General features: G+C 41.4%; 1 protein-coding gene across 1 annotated transcript in view; it reads left to right on the top strand.

Moving 5' to 3' along the window:
• The window catches only part of RFTN2 (raftlin family member 2), a 43,003-nt gene extending 20,016 nt beyond the window's left edge, over nucleotides 1-22,987 (top strand). The window contains exons 3-9 of the mRNA XM_075284379.1: nucleotides 3,860-3,971; nucleotides 7,060-7,330; nucleotides 12,612-12,815; nucleotides 14,689-14,810; nucleotides 19,485-19,588; nucleotides 21,152-21,239; nucleotides 22,387-22,987. Coding sequence (XP_075140480.1) covers nucleotides 3,860-3,971; nucleotides 7,060-7,330; nucleotides 12,612-12,815; nucleotides 14,689-14,810; nucleotides 19,485-19,588; nucleotides 21,152-21,239; nucleotides 22,387-22,653 — 1,168 coding nt within the window. The 3' untranslated portion in view covers nucleotides 22,654-22,987. The remainder of the gene's footprint in view (nucleotides 1-3,859; nucleotides 3,972-7,059; nucleotides 7,331-12,611; nucleotides 12,816-14,688; nucleotides 14,811-19,484; nucleotides 19,589-21,151; nucleotides 21,240-22,386) is intronic.
• Nucleotides 22,988-24,704: the final 1,717 nt, after the last annotated feature.

Here is a 24,704-nt window from a genome sequence, read left to right as displayed (position 1 = left end):
TCCCCATAGGAATGCATTGGACAGCGCTGATTGGCCAGAGTACGGAATTCGACCAATCAGCGCTGGCTCTGCTGGAGGAGGTGGAGTCTAAGATCGCTCCACACCAGTCTCCATTCAGGTCCGACCTTAGACTCCGCATAAGGGTTCTAGTGCACCCTCGGCTCTGCTACATCTGATGTAGCAGAGCCGAGTGTGCATAAGGGTTCTAGTGCACCCTCGGCTCTGCTACATCTGATGGGCTGACCGGCACACGGTGTAGTTGAGCAGAACTGGCTCAGCACTGCTAAGTCTCTGCATACCCATAGGAATGCATTGGCCAGCCTTCGGCCAATCAGCGCTGGCTCTGCCAGAGGAGGCGGAGTTTAAGGTCGGACCTGAATGGAGACTGGTGTGGAGCGATCTTAGACTCCGCCTCCTCCAGCAGAGCCAGCGCTGATTGGTCGAATTCCGTACTCTGGCCAATCAGCGCTGGCCAATGCATTCCTATGGGAATGCAGAGACTTAGCAGTGTTGAGCCAGTTCTGCTCAACTACACCGTGTACCGGTCAGCCCATCAGATGTAGCAGAGCCGAGTGTGCATAAGGGTTCTAGTGCACCCTCGGCTCTGCTACATCTGATGTAGCAGAGCCGAGTGTGCACACTCGGCTCTGCTATATCAGATGGGCTGACAAGCACACGGTGTAGTTGAGCAGAACTGGTTCAGCACTGCTAAGTCTCTGCATACCCATAGGAATGCATTGGCCAGCCTTCGGCCAATCAGCGCTGGCTCTGCCGGAGGAGGCGGAGTCTAAGGTTGGACCGGAATGGAGACTGGTGTGGAGCGATCTTAGACTCCGCCTCCTCCAGCAGAGTTAGCGCTGATTGGTCGAATTCCGTACTCTGGCCAATCAGCGCTGGCCAATGCATTCCTATGGGAATGCAGAGACTTAGCAGTGTTGAGCCAGTTCTGCTCAACTACACCGTGTGCCGGTCAGCCCATCAGATGTAGCAGAGCCGAGTGTGCATAAGGGTTCTACTGCACCCTCGGCTCTGCTACATCTGATGTAGCAGAGCCGAGTGTGCACACTCGGCTCTGCTATATCAGATGGGCTGACCGGCACACGGTGTAGTTGAGCAGAACTGGCTCAGCACTGCTAAGTCTCTGCATACCCATAGGAATGCATTGGCCAGCCTTCGGCCAATCAGCGCTGGCTCTGCCGGAGGAGGCGGAGTCTAAGGTCGGACCTGAATGGAGACTGGTGTGGAGCGATCTTAGACTCCGCCTCCTCCAGCAGAGCCAGCACTGATTGGTCGAATTCCGTACTCTGGCCAATCAGCGCTGTCCAATGCATTCCTATGGGAAAAAGTTTATCTCACAAAAATCACAATTACACACCCGATAGAGCCCCAAAAAGTTATTTTTAATAACATTCCCCCCTAAATAAAGGTTATCCCTAGCTATCCCTGCCTGTACAGCTATCCCTGTCTCATAGTCACAAAGTTCACATTCTCATATGACCCGGATTTGAAATCCACTATTCGTCTAAAATGGAGGTCACCTGATTTCGGCAGCCAATGACTTTTTCCGATTTTTTTTCGATGCCTGGTGTCGTAGTTCCTGTCCCACCTCCCCTGCGCTGTTATTGGTGCAAAAAAAGCGCCAGGGAAGGTGGGAGGGGAATCAAATTTTTTTGGAGTTTGCCACGTGATGTTCGATTCGAATCGAACACATCGAACAGCCTGATATCCGATCGAACATGTGTTCGATAGAACACTGTTCACTCATCTCTATTAAAGATATCATTACTGCAAGGCTATTATTTTGTTGCTTGCAGTAACACTTACACTATGAAGCACATGCTGAAATGTTCCTTCTTTTCAGTCATTATGAGGTGGACTTACTTTAGTGTTTGAATCATTGTCTTATTTCATTACTGCTTAAGGCTAAGGCCCTTTGTCTTGTTTTCCTCTGTGGAATTTCTGCTTCAGTTATACCTATAGGGAAACCACCGGTGTTTCTGTAGGTATAATTGGAATGCTGCAATTTCCAAAAATGCAACCGTTTTAGAAATCACAGCATTTCTGCTGTGCGTATTTTTCTGCAATGTGTGGATGGGATTTGCTAGACTGTAAAACCACCCCCCACCAATGTGTGGTCTCAGCATGAAAGTTTAATCTACCTAGAACTGATCTTCTGACATTGAACAGAGGAATCGGTCAGAAAATCACACCATTGGACTCATGAGCACAGACTTCTGCCAATTTGTAAAACTATAAAATAATGGGATCTCTCAAATGTAACTTTCCAAACAAAGGGCTCTTGAAATCAGTGATGACTTGCTAGAATTCTGTGTTACAAGTTTTTGGTAACTAACATTTCTAACCAGTGCCAAGTGGTTTGGGTGCTGGACATAGCAAGACATCCCTTTTGTTCTAGTCACAGTCCCTGGTTCATAATACTGGTTGGGAAGCACACTTCTGGAGTATTGTGTGTAGGGCTGACCACCTCCCTACTGTTTCATATCCAAGCAACATAGGTTATGCTTCTTAAAGTTTTAGTAAAGCCACAATCATTACATGGGCTTCATTAGAGCAACGTTTGGGGTAATATCAACCCTTCATCAGGCCTGATTAGTAGAAAATATGGGATTCTCTTGGTAATGGCATATGGATACAAGAGTTAGTGAGTTTTAGGTTTTTACCTTTAAAGAATAGCTCCTCGATGTGGCGTTGTGCCTCATGTGGCCTACAAAATGGAGGGGCGGCTGATTACTGACTCCCAGTTCAAGTAGTAGTTGAAGTAGCATTTCCCCCCAACTTGCTCCACCCGTCCTTCCTCTAGCTTACAGTTACTTTACCTTTATCATAAGGGCTGACTTTACTACAGACAGCCAACTCCTATAGCACAGGTAATGAATCACCTGTAAGATGGAGGAAGCTGGGGGTGGAGTAACCTGATAGTGGAACGCTACTTTGGATCACATGTCCCAGTTGTGATGATGTCACTGGAACCCCTGGACCTATCATCAAGCCCCGGGACGAGGTAAATAAATGAATATTTTGCTGACAATCCCTTTAAGTTGGTCATGGTAGAGTGGAGCCCCATTGTAAGTTCTGCTATGGGTCCCAATGGTTACTTTTACTCGCTTGCTCAAGCTGTTCATTTTTGGAAGCATTCACTACTCTTATCCATATGGTCAGACTTTGGATAAATTTCCATGCTGAAAGATATCAACATGTTTTTTTTCTGTCCTCTTCAGGAATTTCCTTTGACTGTGCCATAATGTGTGTGTTGACTCTTTGTGCTGACAACTTGACTGATGATGAGGGTCAAAAGTTGTGATGGTGGTATGAAGCAGGGCTGGCTGCAATCAGTCTGTGTTCATTCAGCTCTCTCTAATTAGTGATTAATTGGCTTCATTTTACTACGGGTAATTACATTTCCACAAAGTGCTAGTTGACATTGGACAACTCTATACATTAATGTTAAGTATATTATATATGTGCTCAGGACTGTACATTAAAGTAATCAGTGAACAACCCGGAAAAGTCGTGTTTTTTCCACTAAACTAAAACCAAACAATATGAAGATTATTGTGTTTTAGTTATGGTGAGAATGTGTATGAAAAACAGCAACCAATTAGACATAGTAACCAATTAGACGCGTTCCAAAATCTCTTGATTGTTTGCTTGCTCAGATTTCTGAAAATTCCCTTGTTTAGAATGTGGCTTTGTGTTTCATTTTAACCAGAGACACAAATGCTTTATAGTTTAAGATGACTCCTATACTCAGGAATACATTAGATTTTTTTTTCCTCATGAATTGAATATTTTTTCATTAGTTAAATAATAAAATAAATAATTTTTTTTTCTATTTCAGTCAAAAGCATTCGGTATCCACAGGACAGAAACAGGCCAGTCTTATTATAGAGGAATGGATGTCACTATATGAGGCTCTGACAAATGAAGGCATGAAAATCCTACTAGAAAAAGTATTCCTCCCTTTTTCAATGTTCCTTACACTTGTTTATTATTATTATTATTATTATTATTATTATTATTATTATTATTATTATTATGTGACTTGTTATGTGTGTATTTTTGTGTAGATATTACTGTATATTGAGGGACTATGGTCAGTTGAAGTAATCTGCCACCAGCACAAATATCTCTAAAAATAAAAGAGCTTGGTCAATCTCCCCAATAAAATGGGGATCTTGCAACCAAGGGCTATCAAATACTAGATTGGCTGAGTTGGTTCAATATTATGCTACACCCAGTGGCATAAATATGAATGGCGGGACCCCGTGGCGAACTTTTGACATGGCCCCCCCCCTTCCTGACAGACACCGAAGACCTTGACCGACTGACACCCCCCCACACACACGCCGCATTCCTGCATGCTCTATTATGTCCCTTAGTGGCCCCTGCACATGTTATTACACACCATTGTAGCCCCTGCACACAGTATTATACCCCATTGTGGCCCCTGCACACAGTATTACACCCCATTGTGACCCCTGCACACAGTATTACACCCCATTATGGGCCCTGCACACGGGATTATGCCCCATAATGAACACCCATGAACAATTATTATACTCTGGGGTATTTTCAGACCCCAGAGTATAATAATCGGAGACCGGGGGGGGAAATACAGACATAAAAAAAAAGTTACTTACCTGTCTCCGGCTCCTCTGCAGTCTTTGATGGTGTTGGCCATCTTTAATAACGCACGGATGTCACATGACATTTCATGCCCTCCCTCCATCTGCCCCCAGTTTCATGCACCACTCATCTCTAACCCCATTTTCATGTCCTTCCCTCCATCTCTGCCCCTAGCTTACTGTTGCTCCTCAATTGCTCCACACCACACATACATACACACTCTCACTCTCCATTCTGCATCTCACATCCCCTTCCCTTCAGTACAATACAATACAATACAATACATAGAGCGCCCCATGACTACTATTAGACAGTCATTAGTAACAGCAATGTATTATTATTATTGCAGGCAAGTCTGAATACAAACAATGTGTAGATTACTGATCCATCTACTGACACTGACCTCCCCCTCCTCCTAATACACAGATATCAGGACACTGTCCTCCCCCTCCTCCTAATACACAGACATCAGGACACTGTCCCCTCCTCCTAATACACAGACATCAGGACACTGTCCTCTCACCTCCTCCAGACCACACATACATACACGCTCACACACAGACACACACTCTCCATTCTGCATCTCATATTACCCCTCCCCCTAAGTACCTAGCACCACATCTCTGCTTCTCTTCATCTCTTGCAGGACTGCATGGACTATAAAGACATGCCCACCTAGTCATGTGATGGTTGATGTCACACAAGGTCCTTCATCTACAGGTCCTACAAGCTTTCCCCCCGATCTTATCGCAGTTACAACAGTTTGTCTGTGATAAGAGCGGGGGTAGCAGGGGTAGCTGTCGCCGGGCCCCCTAATGTCCCGGGCCCTGTGGCAGCTGCCTCTGCTGCTATGGTGGTAGTTACGCCACTGGCTACACCCTACTCTCATACACACACAAAATAGGAAATAATCCTAGCTTATGACAATAGATAAAGATGATGGGGAGATTTATCAAGACCAGCATTTTTGTGCAAAAAACATAACATAAATTACTACATTGCTGAGCTTTGTATGGAGATAAACCCTGAACCAACCTCTCTGCAAATGACTCGATGCCAAACAAAGTATTCAGTGTTTAGATTTCTCTTTGGTCTTTCACTTTGCATTTTGTTTAAAAAAAATTTTTTAAAAACTATTATAAGCATTCTTAGTTTCCATTCAGATCACATCCATTTAGTAGATAAATGGATGCAAAAAACATGTAAAAAATTACAAAAGTTACTCCAGATATTTAATTTCCTTCACGGTCTGAAGTCTTCCCAATATGAACAGATTTGCATTTGGCAGGGATACCATCTTGTACCTATACTCTATATTTAACACCCTTGCCTTGCACCATAGGAAAGTGATATGGGATACACTTTATCCTCGGCACATTGGAATCATTGTTGTAATACAATTTCAAATGGTAGACACAAATTTTCGCTGACTTCTCTTAATTTGTGGGTGATATGTGGCACATACGATGGGCATGTCCCCTTGTATGAGCCGACACAGGAGGGTGCTGCTGCTAGGCGGAAGCCGCGGCCCAGCGCGCCGCGGCTTCCGCCTGAAGATAGGACATGTCGCTTCTTTTCTCCGCTAGCAGCAGCCCGCCACTAGTGGAAAAAAGAAGCCCGGTGGTCTGCATAGACCACCATTGTAAAGGGGCGGATTTTGAAGCGAAATCCGCTGTCAAAATCCGCCCCTTTGCCCACGTGTGAACGAGCCCTTAATATACAGCATTTCCACACCTGCCTAAAATGTTTATACACTACAGTACATAGTCTTACTTTTGTTAACACTGACTAATCTACTAAATTGCTACACACTTAGCACGCCATGCATTTAAAAACTGAATGTGCAACTTTATTCTTACACAAAAAAGTTACATGAACCTTTGTCTGCATTTTTTTCAATAAATTTCTTGTTTTATTGTGTTTTTTGACTTACCACCACATCAGAATAGCCTTAAGAAAGGCTATTTTTCCCCCTACCTTTAGAATTCTTCTTTGCGCCGCCGTATGTCGATATTTCCGGTTTTTGACGTATGCAAATGAGTCTCCAGACAGCACAGAGGGGGTCCCCTGTTCTGCCTGAAGACTCTCCAGCAACGCCCTCCATCTTCTTCTCAAGATTGCCTCTTTGTTGCATCTTCATTCGAAAGCACCAACTGAGCGTGTCTGTCAGCCATTTTCCTATGGCCGAACGGACAATCATGTAAGAGGTCAGGAATATCAACGGAACGATGGCGCGGAGAAGAATTCTAAAGGTAGGGGAAGAATAGTCTTTCTTAAGGCTATTCTGACATGGTGGTAAGTCAAAAGGGATTCTAATGATTTAAATATTGGTTAAAAAGTCAGTTTGATATATATATATATATATATATAATAAGCTTGTTAGTCTAATATTTTACGAAATTTTTTCTGTAGGTGAACGATGCATCCAGAAAAGGCATGAGGTTTGTTGGATTTATAACAAAGCACTTTCATCAGTCTACAAATACTTTGGCGGATGTACAAAAACTGGAACAAAACAGCAGCAAAAACTCTGAGGATGCTTATAAAAGACGGACGGAGGGAACAATCAGTGGACAATCCTCAGAAAGTGGAATCGAGGAAGAAATCAATTTGGGAAATGAAAGCTTCCAGGACTCTGTATTCCCAGACGAAGGAACATTAACAAAATTAAGAAAGTGTCAAGGTATGATCTCAGTATATCATTTCATTTATCAATGTATTGATTGTAAATGCAGTTCTTTAGCATTAGATTTTATTAGGCGCTGGGACACTGATCCAGAACTGCTGGATTTTTCTATGTTCCCCACTGTTTTTCAGCAATGATATATTAGGCTTTAACTGTGAGGGTAAAACATATGCTAGGATGTGGTAGGGTATATGTAACTTGTATATGTAAGGAGAGAAAGACTAACTGAACACACAGTTTAGGATGGATTCATACGAGTCCTACCTGGGAAAACCAGTCTGTGTGAGGGCCGTATTTCTCAGACTGAACTTGACTGAACTAAACCCACTGTATCATAGTCAATTATGACTGATAAAGCTGTCAGTTCAGTAGAATAGCACTTGGACTGTTTTTCATGGAGGGGACTCGGTGGTGTGAATCGAGCCAGAAATGGCCACTCACCTACATGAAGTAATCCAAGGATTTTAGTCATACGGAGATGTCACTGATGTGGAAGGTCCTGGCAGGACAGAGACCGTGTCAGTGACTATGTGTGAGATCATATTGTGCACTGCCTGGAACAAAACTTTTAAAAATACAGGTCACGCTAGGTTCACACTAGTGTTTGAGTCTCCATACGAGACGCCATCCCGCATTCTGCTTAAAATCGCCAGAGAGAAAAGTCCTACAAGGAGAACTTAACTCTTCACAGTTTTCGGTGGTAACCAGTTGGACCCAATTATAGTCTGCTGGGTCCATGGGTTTCCATGTGTAACTACTATTAAGTCGATGGGGTTTCAATTTTTCATGTCCCTTACACAACATACACCTCTTCTATGTGCTGAAACTACTGGTGCTTCACTTTGGAAGAATGAACCTTCACTTTAACCTCCTGCAGCTTCCTTGTCTTACAGTGTACAAATGAACATTCTCCAGGCTACTCTATTAACGCAATGTTATGGTGCTGTACAATACTAATATAGCACAGCCATACTAAGACTACATCTTTACCACTTTCAGGCATCACCCTTTTCCACCAGTCGCTTCTTTTCAACTGCACTCGCATTATCAAATGTGGAATTGAATGTTTTGCTTTTGGTAACAATAGAGCTTCTCTCCTGCTTTTATATAAAGTATAGAGACCTAGCGCCTCGCCTTCTTCTCCCACTTCCAAAATCAACATTTCTGGTACCGACCGCTCTGTGGGAGGGCAACTGACTGTTTTGCTTATTGCTATGTCACATCTCAGTCAGCCACATATTAGCTGTTAGATTAGTACTAGACTATTATTCTTCTCAGTTAGAAGACTCATCCATTTCATGGCTTTAGCAGAATGCTTTTCTATTCGCGTCATAATGACATTTCCAGGCTCTCAGAAGTGTTTGTAAAGGCAGACTGGTATCATTGAATATCCTGAACACTAAAGCATCTATTCTATCAGGTCTCCATAAAACAAACTAAAGCGTCTGGAGTCTTCTTTATTACGCAAGCACAATCGTTTTTACGTTATAAGATTTCTTATTCCTTGATACTTACTTAATGAGACTGGTTGTAAAGTGAGGCAGAGTAAGATAAAGGAAGAGGAGGATGTATGTTGTAAATTCCCACAAGCGTGTTCTGCCTTCATGTATGAGCTGTATCCTGTATTTAGCAAAAACAGTATCAGATCCTGTCTAGGGAGTGGTGGAAAACTTTTGCTTTCTTTATTCTCATGACAAGATCCAGTCCTTTCATGTGCTAAAATGATGGTGTGTTCACACGAAGCTACAATATGCTTTTGTACATACAGTCTAAGGGCTTAAGCAAGAGTATTATGGCTCTGTCATGTGTGCGGCGCTCTATTAATAAGATACATGGTGCCAGAGAAGGATCCCAGTCTGATAATGAATGCACATCAGTGAACCTCTGATCTTCTGTGTGTCTCAGTTAAAGGGATTCTACCATTAAAACTGTTTGTTTTTTGTCGTTCACACGTCGGAATAGCCTTAAGAAAGGCTATTCTTCTCCTACCTTTAGAAGTCGTCTCCACCCCGCCGTTCGGTTAAAATCCCAGTTTTTGTCATTATACAAATGAATTCTCTCGCAGCACTGGGGGCAGACCTCAGCGCTCAAACAGCACTGGGGGCGTCCCCAATGCTGCGAGAAAACTGTCTCAAGCGATGCCGCTATCTTTTTCAGTAACCGCCTCTTCTCTCGTCTTCTTCCGGCTGGAGTCACACTTCGACGCCTGCGCTCTGCCATCAGGCCGTACGGCTCTGTACTCCATAGAACTACAGGAGCGTACTGAACATGCTCGTGTAAGCGGCCACAAAAAAATGGCCACTGGCATGTGCACTCAGCTCTGTCAGCGGCCCGATGGCAGAGCCAACTGCGCAGGCGTCAAAGTGTGACCCCAGCCAGAAGACGACGAGTGAAGAGGCGGTTGCTGAAGAAGATGGAGGCGTCGCTGGAGAGAGTTCTCTTGCAGCGTTGCGCACGCCCCCAGTGCTGTTTGAGTGCTGAGGCCTCCCCCCACTGCTGCTAGAGAACTCATTTGCATACCGAAAAAAAACAGGATTTTAACCGAACTGCGGGACGGAGACGACTTCTAAAGGTAGGAGAAGAATAGCCTTTCTTAAGGCTATTCCAACGTGTAAATGAGAAAAAAAAACAAAAAAAACGTTTTAATGGTAGAATCCCTTTAAGTATTGATAGACTCCATTCTAACATTTCACTGAGTCGCAATTTATACCATCAGTCTAGCAGAGTAATACAGCAGCAATTGTGTCTGATGAAGGTCTCTTAAATCGAAACATCACATTGTATTGCTCTCTATCAATAAATACTTAATTGAGCAACACAGTCATGCTGAGTTATCCTTATATGTTAGCTGTATCTCCAGAACCTTTCTGTGTTGTATGGATGATTTTTACGGAAGATCTGATTCTATACTGTATTTAGTTCTAAAAGGGAACATGTATCTTAAATAACTGGAATCTTAATTGGCCAAAATCTTGAATGCAGAAGACCCTCCTGCAGCTATAGACTGGTATTGGTTAGACAGTTGAGGGGGTTGAAGACAAAGGACTGACTATTAAAAGATGCTCTTAGGCTGACTCCTCATGTAGTAGGCCAAAGCAAAAAAGCTCTGTGGGAAAAACCGTGGCAGCAACTCAACACAGTTTTTCCCACAGCATTTTTCAGAGAAAGTCTTTCTGCTTCCATAGGGAAACTGCCGGGGTTTCCATTGCTATAATTGACATGCTGCAATTTCCAAAACTGCAGTAGTTTTAGAAATCGTTGCGTGTATTTTTTTTGTAATGTGTGGAAGAGATTGGGTAGAATCACATCCACTTTGCTGAGACTGTAAAACACCGAACCATTTACGCCATGTGGGGTCCGGGCTTCACGGTGATTTTGTCGCCTTTTCAAAGTGTTTCCCATGATGAATATGATTTTAGTTTACAATTAGAAGACATTACATTATCACATTATTATTGATACAAAAGTGGAACTCTATTGAATTCCTGCAACACCTTGAATAGCAAGAAAAATGGAAAACATGGAAGGAAGGAAGAATAACAGAGAGGGTGCGCACATTTCTATATTTATCCTCAGGAACTGAGTTGCAAGGAAGCAGATGATCTTGGGATCATAATAATTCTACTTAGCAGTGATACCGCACTATAAATATATGGTTTACATATGGATAGAAATATTTTAGTCATGTGCACATTGCTGAAAATTGATAACTTATCAAATGCAGGGTTTTGTTGAAGTCCTAGATAATTCTAAAGAAAATAGAGGCGCTTTGCCCTGGGCTTTAAACCTGCACCATTGTAAAAATATATCAAAATGTTTCACTGAAGGGTGCCATCCCAAAACAACCTTGTCCTATTATATATAACACTAGCCTCTGCCCGCGACTTCGTCTGCGTGTTGTTGGCGTCGATGATCCGCCTATATTCAGCAAATTGCTGCCGTCGATGGTTTGCCTGCTCCGGCTTTTTGGCAGCTCTTAAGCTGTCCTGCTGCTGAACTTGTTCCTTATGCTGTGCCTGTGATTGTTCCGGCATCTCAGCAGCTCGCTGGGACGCCATATTATGAGCATGTTGTTGGCATTGATGATCTGCCTGCTCCGGCGTTTTGGCAGCTGTCAAGCTTGCCTGCTGCTAAACTCGTACTTTGCGCTGTGCCCATGATTGTTCCGGCATCTCAGCAGCTCGCTGGGAAGCCATATAATGAGCATATTGTTGGTGTTGATGATCCACCTGCTCCATTGTTTTGGCAGCTGTCAAGCTGGCCTGCCGCTAAACTCGTTCCTTGCGCTGTGCCCGTGATTGTTCTGGCATCTCGTTGGGACGCCATATAATTAGTGTACTGTTGGCGCCCATGATCCCCGTCAGCTCCGCTTGAGGAGAACTCTGTTGAGTTCTGGCTACATTCATAGCTGTCGTAGTTTTAGAATTTTGCAACAAATTAGATTTTCTTTTTCCCGGCATGTTTAAAAGTAGCAAACTGCCAATTTGGATTAAAGGCGTTTTCCCATCCAGTGTGTCAGCATGTTGCCTGGAGCAGATCAGATAATATGAAAATACGTGTACACAATGGACTGAGGGTTAGCTGAGTGTATACATAGAGAGATAATAGACCTGGGTTTATCAGAAGCTGAGATAAGCTGCTGACAAGAGCAGTGTAATATAGTATGTGAGCATAAATTCATAACAGTCGTGAAGTCAGGTCATTTACCGGAATAAAAAGTAGCCTATGTTTTAATCGAGGTTACAAACTATGTATGTTCCAAATTTCATTCAATTCCATTCAGCTGTTTTTGCATGATTGACTAACAAACATCCAAACACACACACATCCAAACAAACAAACTTTCACATTTATAATATTAGTAGGATAGTGGTCCCTGCACACAGTATTATGTCCCATAGTGTTCCCTGCACACAGTATTATGTCCCATAGCAGCCCTTGCATACGGTCTTATGTCCCATAGTGGCCCCTCCACATAGTATAATAATCCAACTTTAACAATATTCCAATTTTTGACATTCTCTAGCTATTATTATACTGTGGGGTCTCTTCAGACCTCGGAGTATAATAAGCGGAGCCCCAGGGGAGGTGATGAAACATAAAAAATAATGTTACTCAGATGTACCAAGTTGCACCACCTTTATGCCAGTGTCTAGTTGTAGCCACAATAAGTCTGGGCCATTGTGTCACTGGTGAGAAAAGTGCATTATAAATGTTTGTCATTGTCACTGTGTATAGATCTTATCATTTTGACTTGTCAACCTTTTTTTCTCACTAGGCAAAACATTATATGCTGTATTTAATATATTTGAGAATGATCAAAGTGGCTGCAAATACATAGAGGGCAATCTCTCAATGAAAGTGTCTAGGAAGGGAACAACCATCAGTGGCCTGGAAGCAGACTGGCTGGAAATGACGACATACTACTACAAGCAGGGGTTCTCTTTAATTGATTCTTTTGTACACTGGGAAATGCTCAGAGGTAAGAGTTGGATATTTTTTAATACATTTACTGGGCATGAAATTATCAAAGCCATGTTATAGAAAAATAGCCCATAGCAACCAACTAAAGTTTCCATTACTTAAACTGCCTTTCACTGGAATGAGACAATAATAACACCATAATAATACATTATTACAGGGTAACTAAAATTTCCAACAAATTTTGATTTTCTGACATTTTTTGTCTTTAATAAATTTTGTAATATACTTCATTAACAATCTTTGGATCCTTTCTGTGAAATCCTGCATTGTTTCACTCTTCCCCTTGCTTCTATATTGAGAGCTATTCCTGCCTCTGAGTGTTACTGAGTACAGAGTATGGGGCTGGAAATAATTCATAGAGAATCTCCTCTTTCATTTCACAACAGCAAGTTTGTCCATTTTATAATATCTGAGATATAACTTTTTGAAGTGACCCTGTCCCCCCTTCCCCATTTTCTCTCCATATTACACAGCACTGTACTCCCATACACAGTAACATTCAGTGAGAAGTAGGAACAGCTCTCAATACAGAAACAAGAAAAAGAGTGGAAATTGCAGGATTTCACAGCAAGGGGACAAAATGTGTTAATAAATTATATTACAAAATTTACACAAATACAGCCAGAAAATCAAAAGTTGTCCGATACTTTATTTACGCTTTAAGAGGACAGTGTGCAGCCAGACAGACTGAATTAAATATGAACAGGCTGCAGCAATTGTCCAAAGACCCCTTCATTTGGCGGAGGTCCTGTGAGTTGAGTCCTTATGGATCTGATATTAATGGCTTATCCTAATGAGGTGATTGTTGACTGGACCCATCAATTTCTGCTGCATTACTCAAGCATTTAACGCTGGGTTCATACCAGCGCCTGAACTCCGTTTTCAGGTTTCTGTCTTCCGCATGCAAAAGATGGAAACCTGTCATGCCGAGTCCGGATGTGAGCGCCGGTGAGCGTTTTATGCGCTTTGCGGCGAAACCTTTTTTTTTTTTTAAACTGGACACAGAGTACTGCATGTCCCACTCTGTGTCCAGTTTTAAAAAAACTGTTTCGCCGCGCAGAGCATAAAACACTCGCCGGAGCTCATGGCCGGAGACTTTTCAAGCCCATTCAAACATGCTGGCAGGTTTCGGTCTGCTGCCCCTGTTTTGTGCAGGAAACGGAAACCTGCAGAATGGAGTACGGGTGCAGATCTGAACGAGCCCTAAGATGTAGGAGGGATATCCCAGTCATCCAAAAATGGTGGACATCAGAGCAAAGAAGGGTCACGCATAATGGAGATCAGTATGCCTGATCCTGTTCTTGCTGAAGACAATCTGTTATCAGATGGGTTTGGCAGTGGCTTATCCCTTATCATCAGTGAGAACACATGCATGCTTAGCTGTGCGAGTATGAATATGTATAAAGGGGTTAGGAAGAATAGCTGCTCAGTCACCAGTTCTCTAGAACACATGGCCACCTTTACTATATCATTATTAGATAAGGAATTGTATTATGAATTTGAGACTAGAGTTTAATGTCTCTTTTTCACAGTAAAACAGGGCATTTATCCGTTAATGTCTATAGGATCCCATTGAGATTATAGATGGCACAAGTTTATTTTCTCTAATATGTTGTTGGAGACATTATAATACAACAGTGTTAGAGTATTGTCATTGTTAACATTTCAGCATTTATAAAGGATTAATCACTCATTGTTGCAAATATCAAGGATATAGGAAAATAAATCATCACCACCCTAGTTTTCCTTCCCGTTAGGACCTTCCTTGTCGTAATAAGAATGTGCTTTCAAGTTACTGAATATTTTTCTGGCACAAAGCATAAATGGGTTAAATAAGAAGAGAAAAATTCAATATGAGTTTCTGTTTACAGGGGAACAAACACCAAAATCATTGGATGGATTATTTGTCTATGAAGATGAAGCTCCTCGAGTTACTGCATTAAAGAACAGAGGAAACGATGCTATAATAGTAGAACAATGCACAGTATTTGAGGTGATAAGTCGCATGTAGCCATTATGTAATAATGTAACAAATATACAGTATTTAAGTATATTCCTAGGGTAAGGGTGGTTTCACGCAGCATTTGGATGTGCTTTGGGTGGCATTTTGTGCTTGTTATTGCTGCAAACTCCCCTTAAGTTTCTAGTAAAATATTGGCAAACAGAGAAATTTTTAAATGGTTTTTACCTTTGCACAGGCATACCAGAACATTAAATCTACTCCAACAAAGAGCTGGGGCAGATTTCAGGTGTTACTTACAGTAGAATACTGGCATGAGTAATCTTAAAGGGGTTGTCCAAGACCTCTTGTGTTTTGGATCCTATCCACAAGATACTTCACCAGTATGTGATCAGTGGGGTCTGATACTGGATCAGCTGATATGGCTGCTGACTGCTGTATTCAGTTGAATAGGAGCAGAGCTGCAGTTTCTTCATGCCATTGATACAGTGTGTAGGTTTGTAGAGGTGGCGCTAAGGAACTGCAGCTCTGCTCCCATTTACTTGAATAGGATCAGAGCCGATTCCAGCTGTATACACTGAATACAGCTGAATCAGCGGACCTGGCTGACGGACCCCCACCGCCATCAGATACTGATAACATTGAAGGGTAACCCCTTTAAGTTTACTTCTGCCAGTTTTTTAGTGTGACACCAAAAATCTGCTCCAGCTCCTTGTTGGAATATCCAAAACACATGAGATCTTGGAAAACCCTTTAAATGTGTCAGGAGATAGAAGCTCTGCCCCTCCTCAATTTACCAGGCCCACTTTTAAGAAAGTGGTGTGAGGGCGAGAACGTGAGTAAAAAGAATTTTCAGAACAAAACTGACATATTAAAATGTACAAAGTATAATAAGGATTGAAACGTTTTGGCAGCTTTTTTGGAGTTGGGGATGGAAAAAAAAGGCAATTTTAAAGCGTTCATCCAACAGTATAAATATGCAGGTTGTTCTGTAATGGTAGAACAGTGAAACCATATTAATAATAATAATAATAAATTATCCCTCTTATTCCTTTCTTTAGTAATACTATTAGGCACCATATGACTCTGTTTCATACGTTCCTTTTTTCTGAGCCAAGTCCATTTATACACAGTATTGTATCAGGACACAGCTGCTCGCGGTTTTACATGTCACCACACTCGTGTGATTCCAACAGCTGGTATGTTAAGGAAAAAAGAAATATGAAACGTAGGCCGAAAATGTATTTAGTATTTTTACATCTGAATGTATAGGTAAGCGCCCGTCTCCGATGTTACCACTATACTGTATGTTGGCATACCTACTCATAATGGAGATCTAACAGCGAGTTACAGTTGTTTCTATTCTACAGATTAAACTCAGATTTTCTCAGGAAACAGCTGTCTCCTCAGTCTGACACCAGATACCAAAATATCTCAGCAACAAAAACCAATTCCATTTGGCCACAGCCTGAACTTAGAAATGCTGTGGTTGAATAAAGAGCGTAGAAGAAATATTGTTTATAGACAGACCTGCATAGTAAAAAAAAAAATAAAAAGCAGCCCTGTTCTCTCCGCACTGTTCTGTGCGGACACCACACGGACCCAATTATAGTCTATGGGGTCTGTGTGGTTTCATTGTTCATTGCTCTTTAATGCGTTTGGTATTCCATTGGGGGAGGGGGGGGTCCCCAAGTGGACTCCCTGAACGGAATACCGAACGCTGATGTGAACCAGGCCTGAGGTTACCTATGATGAGTCCTCTGCAGGATTTCTGTTGTGGATATCCCTCAGTGAACCTGGTTGATGTGCAAAAACACCTGAAATGGTCTGATTTTCACTTTGACTTTCGGCTGAAATTCCCAGGTAACTGCCACAGGAATAGTGGATTTTTGCATTGCAAAGGCTGGCACCCATGGCTGACCCCACAGTAATAACTGGCACGTTGTGAGTTCAAACCCTGCAGGACCAGACCCTTTGTTTTCTCCTGCAGCATGTGGATGCCATTTGTTTAAATCCCATTCACTACACTGCTACTGTACAGCAAGTTAGCTGCTGGCCATTCTGCTGCAAATCTAACCCATGTGTCCTCTTTAAGCTTAATGGGTTTCATAATATATGAGATTCTACCCTATTAGTATGAATATACTTTACTTAGTGTTATAGAAACTAATCACTGAGACAACTGCGAGGGCTCCAGACAGTCTGGCAGCCTCATGTATGTGATAGTCACTGAAGGGTGGAATTAGCCATGTACATACAGTTGTTCTTTCAGCTACCCAAGATTATCACTAGAGATGAGCGAACAGTGTTCTATCGAATACATGTTCGATCGGATATCAGGCTGTTCGATGTGTTCGATTCGAATCGAACATCACATGGCAAACTCCAAAAAAATTCGATTCCCCTCCCACCTTCCCTGGTGCTTTTTTTGCACCAATAACAGCGCAGGGGAGGTGGGACAGGAACTACGACACCGGAGGCATTGAAAAAAATCGGAAAAAGTCATTGGCTGCCGAAATCAGGTGACCTCCATTTTAGACGAATAGTGGATTTCAAATCCGGGTCATATGAGAATGTGAACTTTGTGACTAAGAGACAGGGATAGCTGTACAGGCGGGGATAGCTAGGGATAACCTTTATTTAGGTAGGAATGTTATTAAAAATAACTTTTTGGGGCTCTATCGGGTGTGTAATTGTGATTTTTGTGACATAAACTTTTTCCCATAGGAATGCATTGGACAGCGCTGATTGGCCAGAGTACGGAATTCGACCAATCAGCGCTGGCACTGCTGGAGGAGGCGGAGTCTAAGATGCACTAGAACCCTTATGCACACTCAGCTCTGCTACATCTGATGTAGCAGAGCCGAGTGTGCATAAGGGTTCTAGTGCACCCTAGGCTCTGCTACATCTGATGGGCTGACCGGCACACGGTGTAGTTGAGCAGAACTGGCTCAGCACTGCTAAGTCTCTGCATTCCCATAGGAATGCATTGGCCAGCCTTTGGCCAATCAGCGCTGGCTCTGCCGGAGGAGGCGGAGTCTAAGGTCGGACCTGAATGGAGACTGGTGTGGAGCGATCTTAGACTCTGCCTCCTCCAGCAGTGCCAGCGCTGATTGGTCGAATTCCGTACTCTGGCCAATCAGCGCTGTCCAATGCATTCCTATGGGGAAAAGTTAGCTTGCGAAAATCGCAAGCTGACAGGGATTTCCATGAAATAAAGTGACTTTTATGCCCCCAGACATGCTTCCCCTGCTGTCCCAGTGTCATTCCAGGGTGTTGGTATCATTTCCTGGGGTGTCATAGTGGACTTGGTGACCCTCCAGACACGGATTTGGGTTTCCCCCTTAACGGGTATATGTTCCCCATAGACTATAATGGGGTTCGAAACCCGTTCAAACACTCGAACAGTGAGCGGCTGTTCGAATCGAATTTCGAACCTCGAACATTTTAGTGTTCGCTCATCTCTAATTATCACTATACATATATATATATATATGTGAAGCAAGGACCGAATATACTATTAGAGGTTTTCCAGGTTTAAAGAAAATATCGATGACCTATACTAAGGACTGGTCATCAGTATCAGATTGGTGGGGGTCTGACACTTTGAACCCCCATTGATCAGCTGTTTGCATTAGCTGATACACAGACAATGGAGCAGAAAGCAAACCGTTCCATTCCTTTGTAGTGGCCAGAGCAGTTTTCTGCAGATCAGCTCCCCATTCACTTGCTAGCACTTCTACTCTCTTGGGGTTGATACCAACACTGTTTAACTATTACGCTAAGGCACCACGGGACGACCCACAGCTAAAAACCGCATTGTGGTTCTTCCCGCAGCTCTTTAAACAATTATATCTACGTGGAAGCCGACGGTGTTTTTGTAGATATTATTGACATGTTGGTATTTCCAAAACCGCGCCAGTTTTGGAAATCGCAGTGTGTCTGCGCTGTGGTTTTTACCGCAAAGTGGGCATGGGATTCACAAGAATACCATCCACTTTGCAGTTACTGTAAAATGCTGCGATTTTTCTGGCAGCATTTATGCCGTGGGCAATTTGCAACATTTCCGTCCCATGGGGCCCCGGCCTTAGGCCAATGGTGGGGACACATGGTGTATATGTCAGGCTATGACTGCTTGCTGTCCCCTGGCCTCCTGTGCTTTCACTTCTATGTAGGTGAAACACTCCTTCGTTTCAGCTGGATATCATAACAGACTGTGCAGTTTTGCTGTTGCTGTGTTTTGCCATATTACCTAGATAAAGATAGGATTACATAGAAATGAAAAAAAAGCATTGGCGGCCCAAGAACTGGATATGGTTATAGCCGTGGTGTCACCGCTTACCACTGGCATGAGTTTTTTGGCTGTTTAATAAAATAAAAAATTAAAATTCTCCATGGATAATTTTTTTCTTTAAGAATGGTCTTAAAGAAAAGAGTATACAAAATGCAGGTTGAAGTGTCCAATGTAAATTGACAACACCTTCCATACCCCCAAAAGTGGTGTTTGGGTGGATAACAGAGAGGGGTGAAAAATAGAAGTCTCCTTGTATTGTAATGATGGTATATTACAGTATATCGGTACATAATTTGGGCTTGTCCATAGAACTCCAGTAAAAATGTGAGAATAATCAGCATTTTATAGAGTCATTCTAGATTGACAAGTTTCTATTTAGATAGAAGATGTAATCTTTTTATGTATTTTTCTAGGGTACAGAAATTAAAACAGACTACGGTCCTTTGTTACACACTTTGGCAGAATTTGGATGGCTTCTGACTTGTGTTATACCAACACCTATAATAAAACACAACAGGTGAGAAATGACAAGTCTGTAGACAGGGATTTTAATATGTTTCATGGCAAAGTATGACATATTTGACAGTCAGTCACTAGTGAGAGTAGCAGTGGGCAGCGGTGAGAGAAGTCTGAATACGTTAGATTCCTTCATAGCTTCTATATCCCAAACAACATAATATTCTTTGCAGCAGTTTTATTGTGCATATTTTTCTGTACATTTTGTACATATCAGGTTATTGAATTGCACTGTGAGGACCTTCCTGATTTATTTTACAGGGGAGACTTTGGCCACTTTCAGTTGGTCAGTACTAGGTCAGTATTTGTAAACCAAACCTGTGGTTCCTGAACATGAGAAAGGTGCAGATCTTTCCATTATATCTTCCTGGTGGAGGTTCCACTCGTGTTTTTGTCTTGTAAATGCTGATGGAAGGAAGCGGTTTGAATAGCCGTCAGGTCATCAATATTTTAGTCCCCGAATATCCATTTAAGGACAGTCTATCAGCAAGAAAAGGGGTATCAAACTGATGACCGTACCTTATAGGGCTACTTCTACACTTTCCCAAGATGTCTTGTTTTGCAAGATGTCTTATGCAAATTGTCTGAAAAGTGCCTTAGGAGTGTTTCTTCTCTGCTGAGACTTCACTCTCACCCTAGATAACTTTACTTTAACTCCCTCCCATATCCACCTCCCCCTATTTCTTGAGTGACATCTCCAGATTTCCCCAATGGGGTATATTCATTATGGTGACATAAATACAGGTATAGGTACAACATTGCTCAATCAAGATGAAATGCACAACATTGTGCAGGAAGAAATCACTTACCTAGCCACGGTGGGCCAAAAAACATGGCAACCACCGGGCAGGCAAAGTATAAATGGGGGCCGAGTGCAGGTTCACTATTATGTTTTTGCATATGCATATGCATGTCTAGAAATACTGTGTTTAAGGTAGCCGTTAACCACATTGGATCTGTGCTTGCTGCAAGGACCCTGAAGAGTTTGGTGGTGCCCAGACGGTTGAGACAAGTTAACCATCTGACATCCACCACCACATCACAAGCAATATCACGAAGGAAATATTTTCCATCACCGCTCATTTGGATTGTTCATCGTCCTTCGTGATCTACTTACTTGAATGCCCGTGTGGTTTACAGTACATGGTCAGGACAACAATGTCACTATGTGTCAGACTTAATAAGCACAGACCCAATGTGGTTAACGGCTACCTTAAACACAGTATTTCTAGACATGCAGCGTAATAAACATAATAGTGACTTTACCGTCTTTCGTGTTACCCCGACTGATTTTATTTCTCCGCCAGACGTACAGAAATCTACTGGATTTACAAATTTGACTATTTATTTCCCAAGGGGCTTAATGAAGCGCTTGAAGACATCACCCAGTGACCCCTTAATGTCTTCAGGCTAGCTATTCATTGTAATCGAGGTAAAATGTTCACTTGACCCTGATCTTGATGTGGGTCATCATTGCCCAGCCCTAGGTTACGGTATCAGATTTGTAATAACCATCTCCATATCCAGTGCTGGGCATCTCGGTAACCTCTGCTTATCGTTTCAGCGAAGGAAATTTGACGACAAAACAAATAATTTTTCTACAAAGACCAATGATGTCACATTCATCTCAACCACCAGTTCCATCATCTGAGGTAATGAAATCTTTAGAGATATTATCAGTAACCTGAGGGTGTATACACAGTACAGTGAAAGCTGTATAACATGTAACGTCTTACTGGGTGCCTCCAAGTCATCTAGACTCAAGTCTAGATAAAGATAGCCGTCAGTAATATAGTAAGAAAAAAAAATCTGAAAAACTAAACGGTGAGAAAGAAAAAGACACTTCTACCAGTAGAGAAATATAGCTGTTGGTCTGTAATGCTGCTTTTACATCATATATAACACATTTGACTGTCACGTCACTATATCCAGTTTCTGGGGTAACTGAGTGATACATGTGTCACTCAGCTTTCCCAGGCTATTAAACGTCTAAAGTGGATATTATATGGACACACATCTGCAGTCCTGTATCCCAACATAATTGGGCAGATTTGCCATTTCAAACTTAGGGAAATTTGGTTTGCAAGTCTTGTAATACTAGCCATATGGACCTGCAATCATTAGATTGCTTATACCATAACCTGCAAAACTACTGTCTGTGGTAAAATCCCAGTATTACTATTGAAGAAGGCCACAGGAAGGCCTCAATAGTGATATTGCTGTGGCAGGACTCGGAGGTTTTTGAATGCTCCTAGGTAGCAAAAGCAACTAATCACGTTGTGTGGGATCCATTCAGTAAGTATCTATTTTCAAAGACGTTACTGATCTCTGGCACTGCCACCAAGTCTCTGCTATGTAAAACAGCCGAGATCCCGTAGCTATGGATTGTGAGTGGGTGTCATAAATACCAGATATCTTCTGTACTATTAGAGCAGATGTCGGGAAGGGGTTAGAAGGCTCCATGTCATACAGTTACATTAGGAAACTTGTGTTAGTACAGCAGTTGTGCCCAATTAACTGTGAAAAGGAACCTGTGATTGACAAATGATAAGTTTCAGGATCAGAAAGCCTACAATCCAGGCCACTTAGCTTCTTCATAAAACTGGTATAACAAAGTCAGAGGGATCCTTTTGGTTTATCCCATCATCATCGCACTAAAAATAACTTTGTGTTACAAAGTGGAGAGTAACATCCAATTTCACATGAAATTCACCCAAATTATTTAATATTTACATTTTCTCTCACGTTAAAATATCTGTGAAGCATTTTCACCAATTGACTTTCCAAATTGACTTGCAGAAAAAGATACAGAGACACTTAGTAAATGAAGAAAAAAATAGCACATCCAATCGAAGCATGGGACTTCAAACTCCTGGAACACGTGTAGATATGGGACACACATCAGAAGAACTGTACCTATCCTCTTCTAAGCAATATTGGAATAAAGAGAGTCATCAAGAATTTGGGAATTTTCCTGGTTTCAACAGCAGTGATAGCATGCTTCGGGATTTGGATGATTTACAGTTTGATCAGGAAGAAGGTGTCACACAAGTTACTTGTATGTAACAATAACTCCAAAAAGTTCATTTCTACTTTTTTCTTTTCTAGCCATTATATACTGGTGTACATAGTTACTTACATTGGAAAGATGTTCACAATAACAAGTCTCATAGGACACCTGGTACTGGACTGCCCTAATGATGCTGTAAAAGCTGGACGTGGCTATTCAAGTGCTTATGGACTGTATGGAACATATATAATATGACTCGGCAAATAAAATGTATACAATTGTAACATTAAAAGAAACCATAAAAACGTTTACATGTTGTATAACTAAATATATGTCGCCTAGAACAATAGCAGGACATTTGTTTTGCAAAAGATGGGCATGAATAGATTCACCAGTATAATACAAGTATTAGAAGGGTGAAATTAAAAAATGGCATGCCCAAATCCCAAATAGTTAAAGTCCTTTGACATCTTTGGGTCACTTTATAAAAAAAAAAAGTTAATTTTGTAATTGGTTTTCATTAAAAATTAAAACAGCAGAGAAATAAAAAATGCAGAAGAAAAAAAACCCCAAACAAAATCAGGGCTTTCCAGAGATAAAACTGGCATGCTTCATTTTTTTTTAAAAACAAAGTTTTTCTCCACTTTTTTTTGTGTTGATGAAAGTAAACAAAATCTCATTCACTTTTTAGGGTTGTAAAATGCAGTGTTTTTATAAGCAACAGCCAAAAACAATGTGTATCCTAACAAATTTCAATGTGAATATCATTCTACAGCCTGCTATGTATTAGAATACATGAAGGCTACAGAATGAAAACAGATCAGAATTGTTAATTTTTTTTTATTTATTTTTTTTTGCCAGAAATACATGCAAAAATATAAGCCCCAAATGTATCGTGTCAAATAGATATGAAAGTGTTGTGAATATAACCAATTAAAGTTTACATTTATTTAACATGTTGTAAGTGCCAACTTCAAGTGTTAACTAAAAACTAATATCTACCAGTAAAAATTAAATGTAATAAGATGACTCATAGAAGTTTTATTATTTTACCATGTTACGTCATATTTCAAATTCTAGGATCCGATTTCCAGATAATTCACATCTGTTATGTGCACACAAAGTGCTTAAGTGAATATTTTTCTTACTATTTCTTTGTTGACCTGTGGGGTAAATAGACTATGCTGTTTGCAGTATATTTGATATTTTACAATTTTGAAATAATTTAGTCAACTCTGATCCACAAAACGGGAGTAATGTTAGGATTTCACATACCAGTTTACATCAGTAGGTATGCCTTATAATAACAAAGTCAAGCAGAAAACATGCCTAGAATTTGAAGCATTTGCAATCCTGATCATAACCCAGAATTTGGGGCATTGTATGTGCCAGCCCACTACTTTAGTGAATAACGGTTAGGGTGACAGAGATGGCAGTAACACTACCCACAACCAGTGATGGACAGTGTAAAATCGCAGAATTTCTGGTGAAAGACTTGCCTGGGCACATTTAATTACATTAGGAAGATTAAGCTCTTAAGAACATCAGTACTCTGCCCTATCCCTCATTTATAACATACTATAGGGGAAGGCAGTGGCAGGCCAGTAGTACTGACACAGATTCTGGTTTGTGTCATAGTCACACTCTCCTACACAAAGTTACAAAAGATGAGTAAGTCAGTTGTGTTACATGCTGTCTGGATCTTTACCAATACATAGTGCATTACAACCACAGCTATAGGTAGAAAGCAGCACAGATGTTAAAGTAACAAAGTGTTAAGATAGAACCATATAATTGTTTTGTAGCCATTTCAATGCAGACTAAACTACACAATATGACATTGTATGCAAGTATAGATGAAAATGAGTGCCAAATCTTATTGTATTAATTTATTAAAACAAATAACTAGGTGGTCATTTTTCAGTGTTATTGTTTTTTATATTTTTTAATTCTAATACCTTGATGAAAAAGCAGGTAAGGTAAGTGCTATTCTAAGCAAAGGGTAATATGGATTAAAGAGGGTATACCAAAATTATGTATTCTTCTTCCATAAGATAGAGCATAAATTGCTAATCAGTGGGGGTTCAACTGGTACCAATCGTGAGAT

This window comes from Leptodactylus fuscus, chromosome 8, assembly GCF_031893055.1.
Source record: "Leptodactylus fuscus isolate aLepFus1 chromosome 8, aLepFus1.hap2, whole genome shotgun sequence".
In the NCBI taxonomy this organism is placed as follows: Eukaryota; Metazoa; Chordata; class Amphibia; order Anura; family Leptodactylidae; genus Leptodactylus; species Leptodactylus fuscus.
The sequence above is the reverse complement of the archived record's forward strand: the minus strand, read 5'-3'. Positions and strand labels throughout refer to the sequence as shown.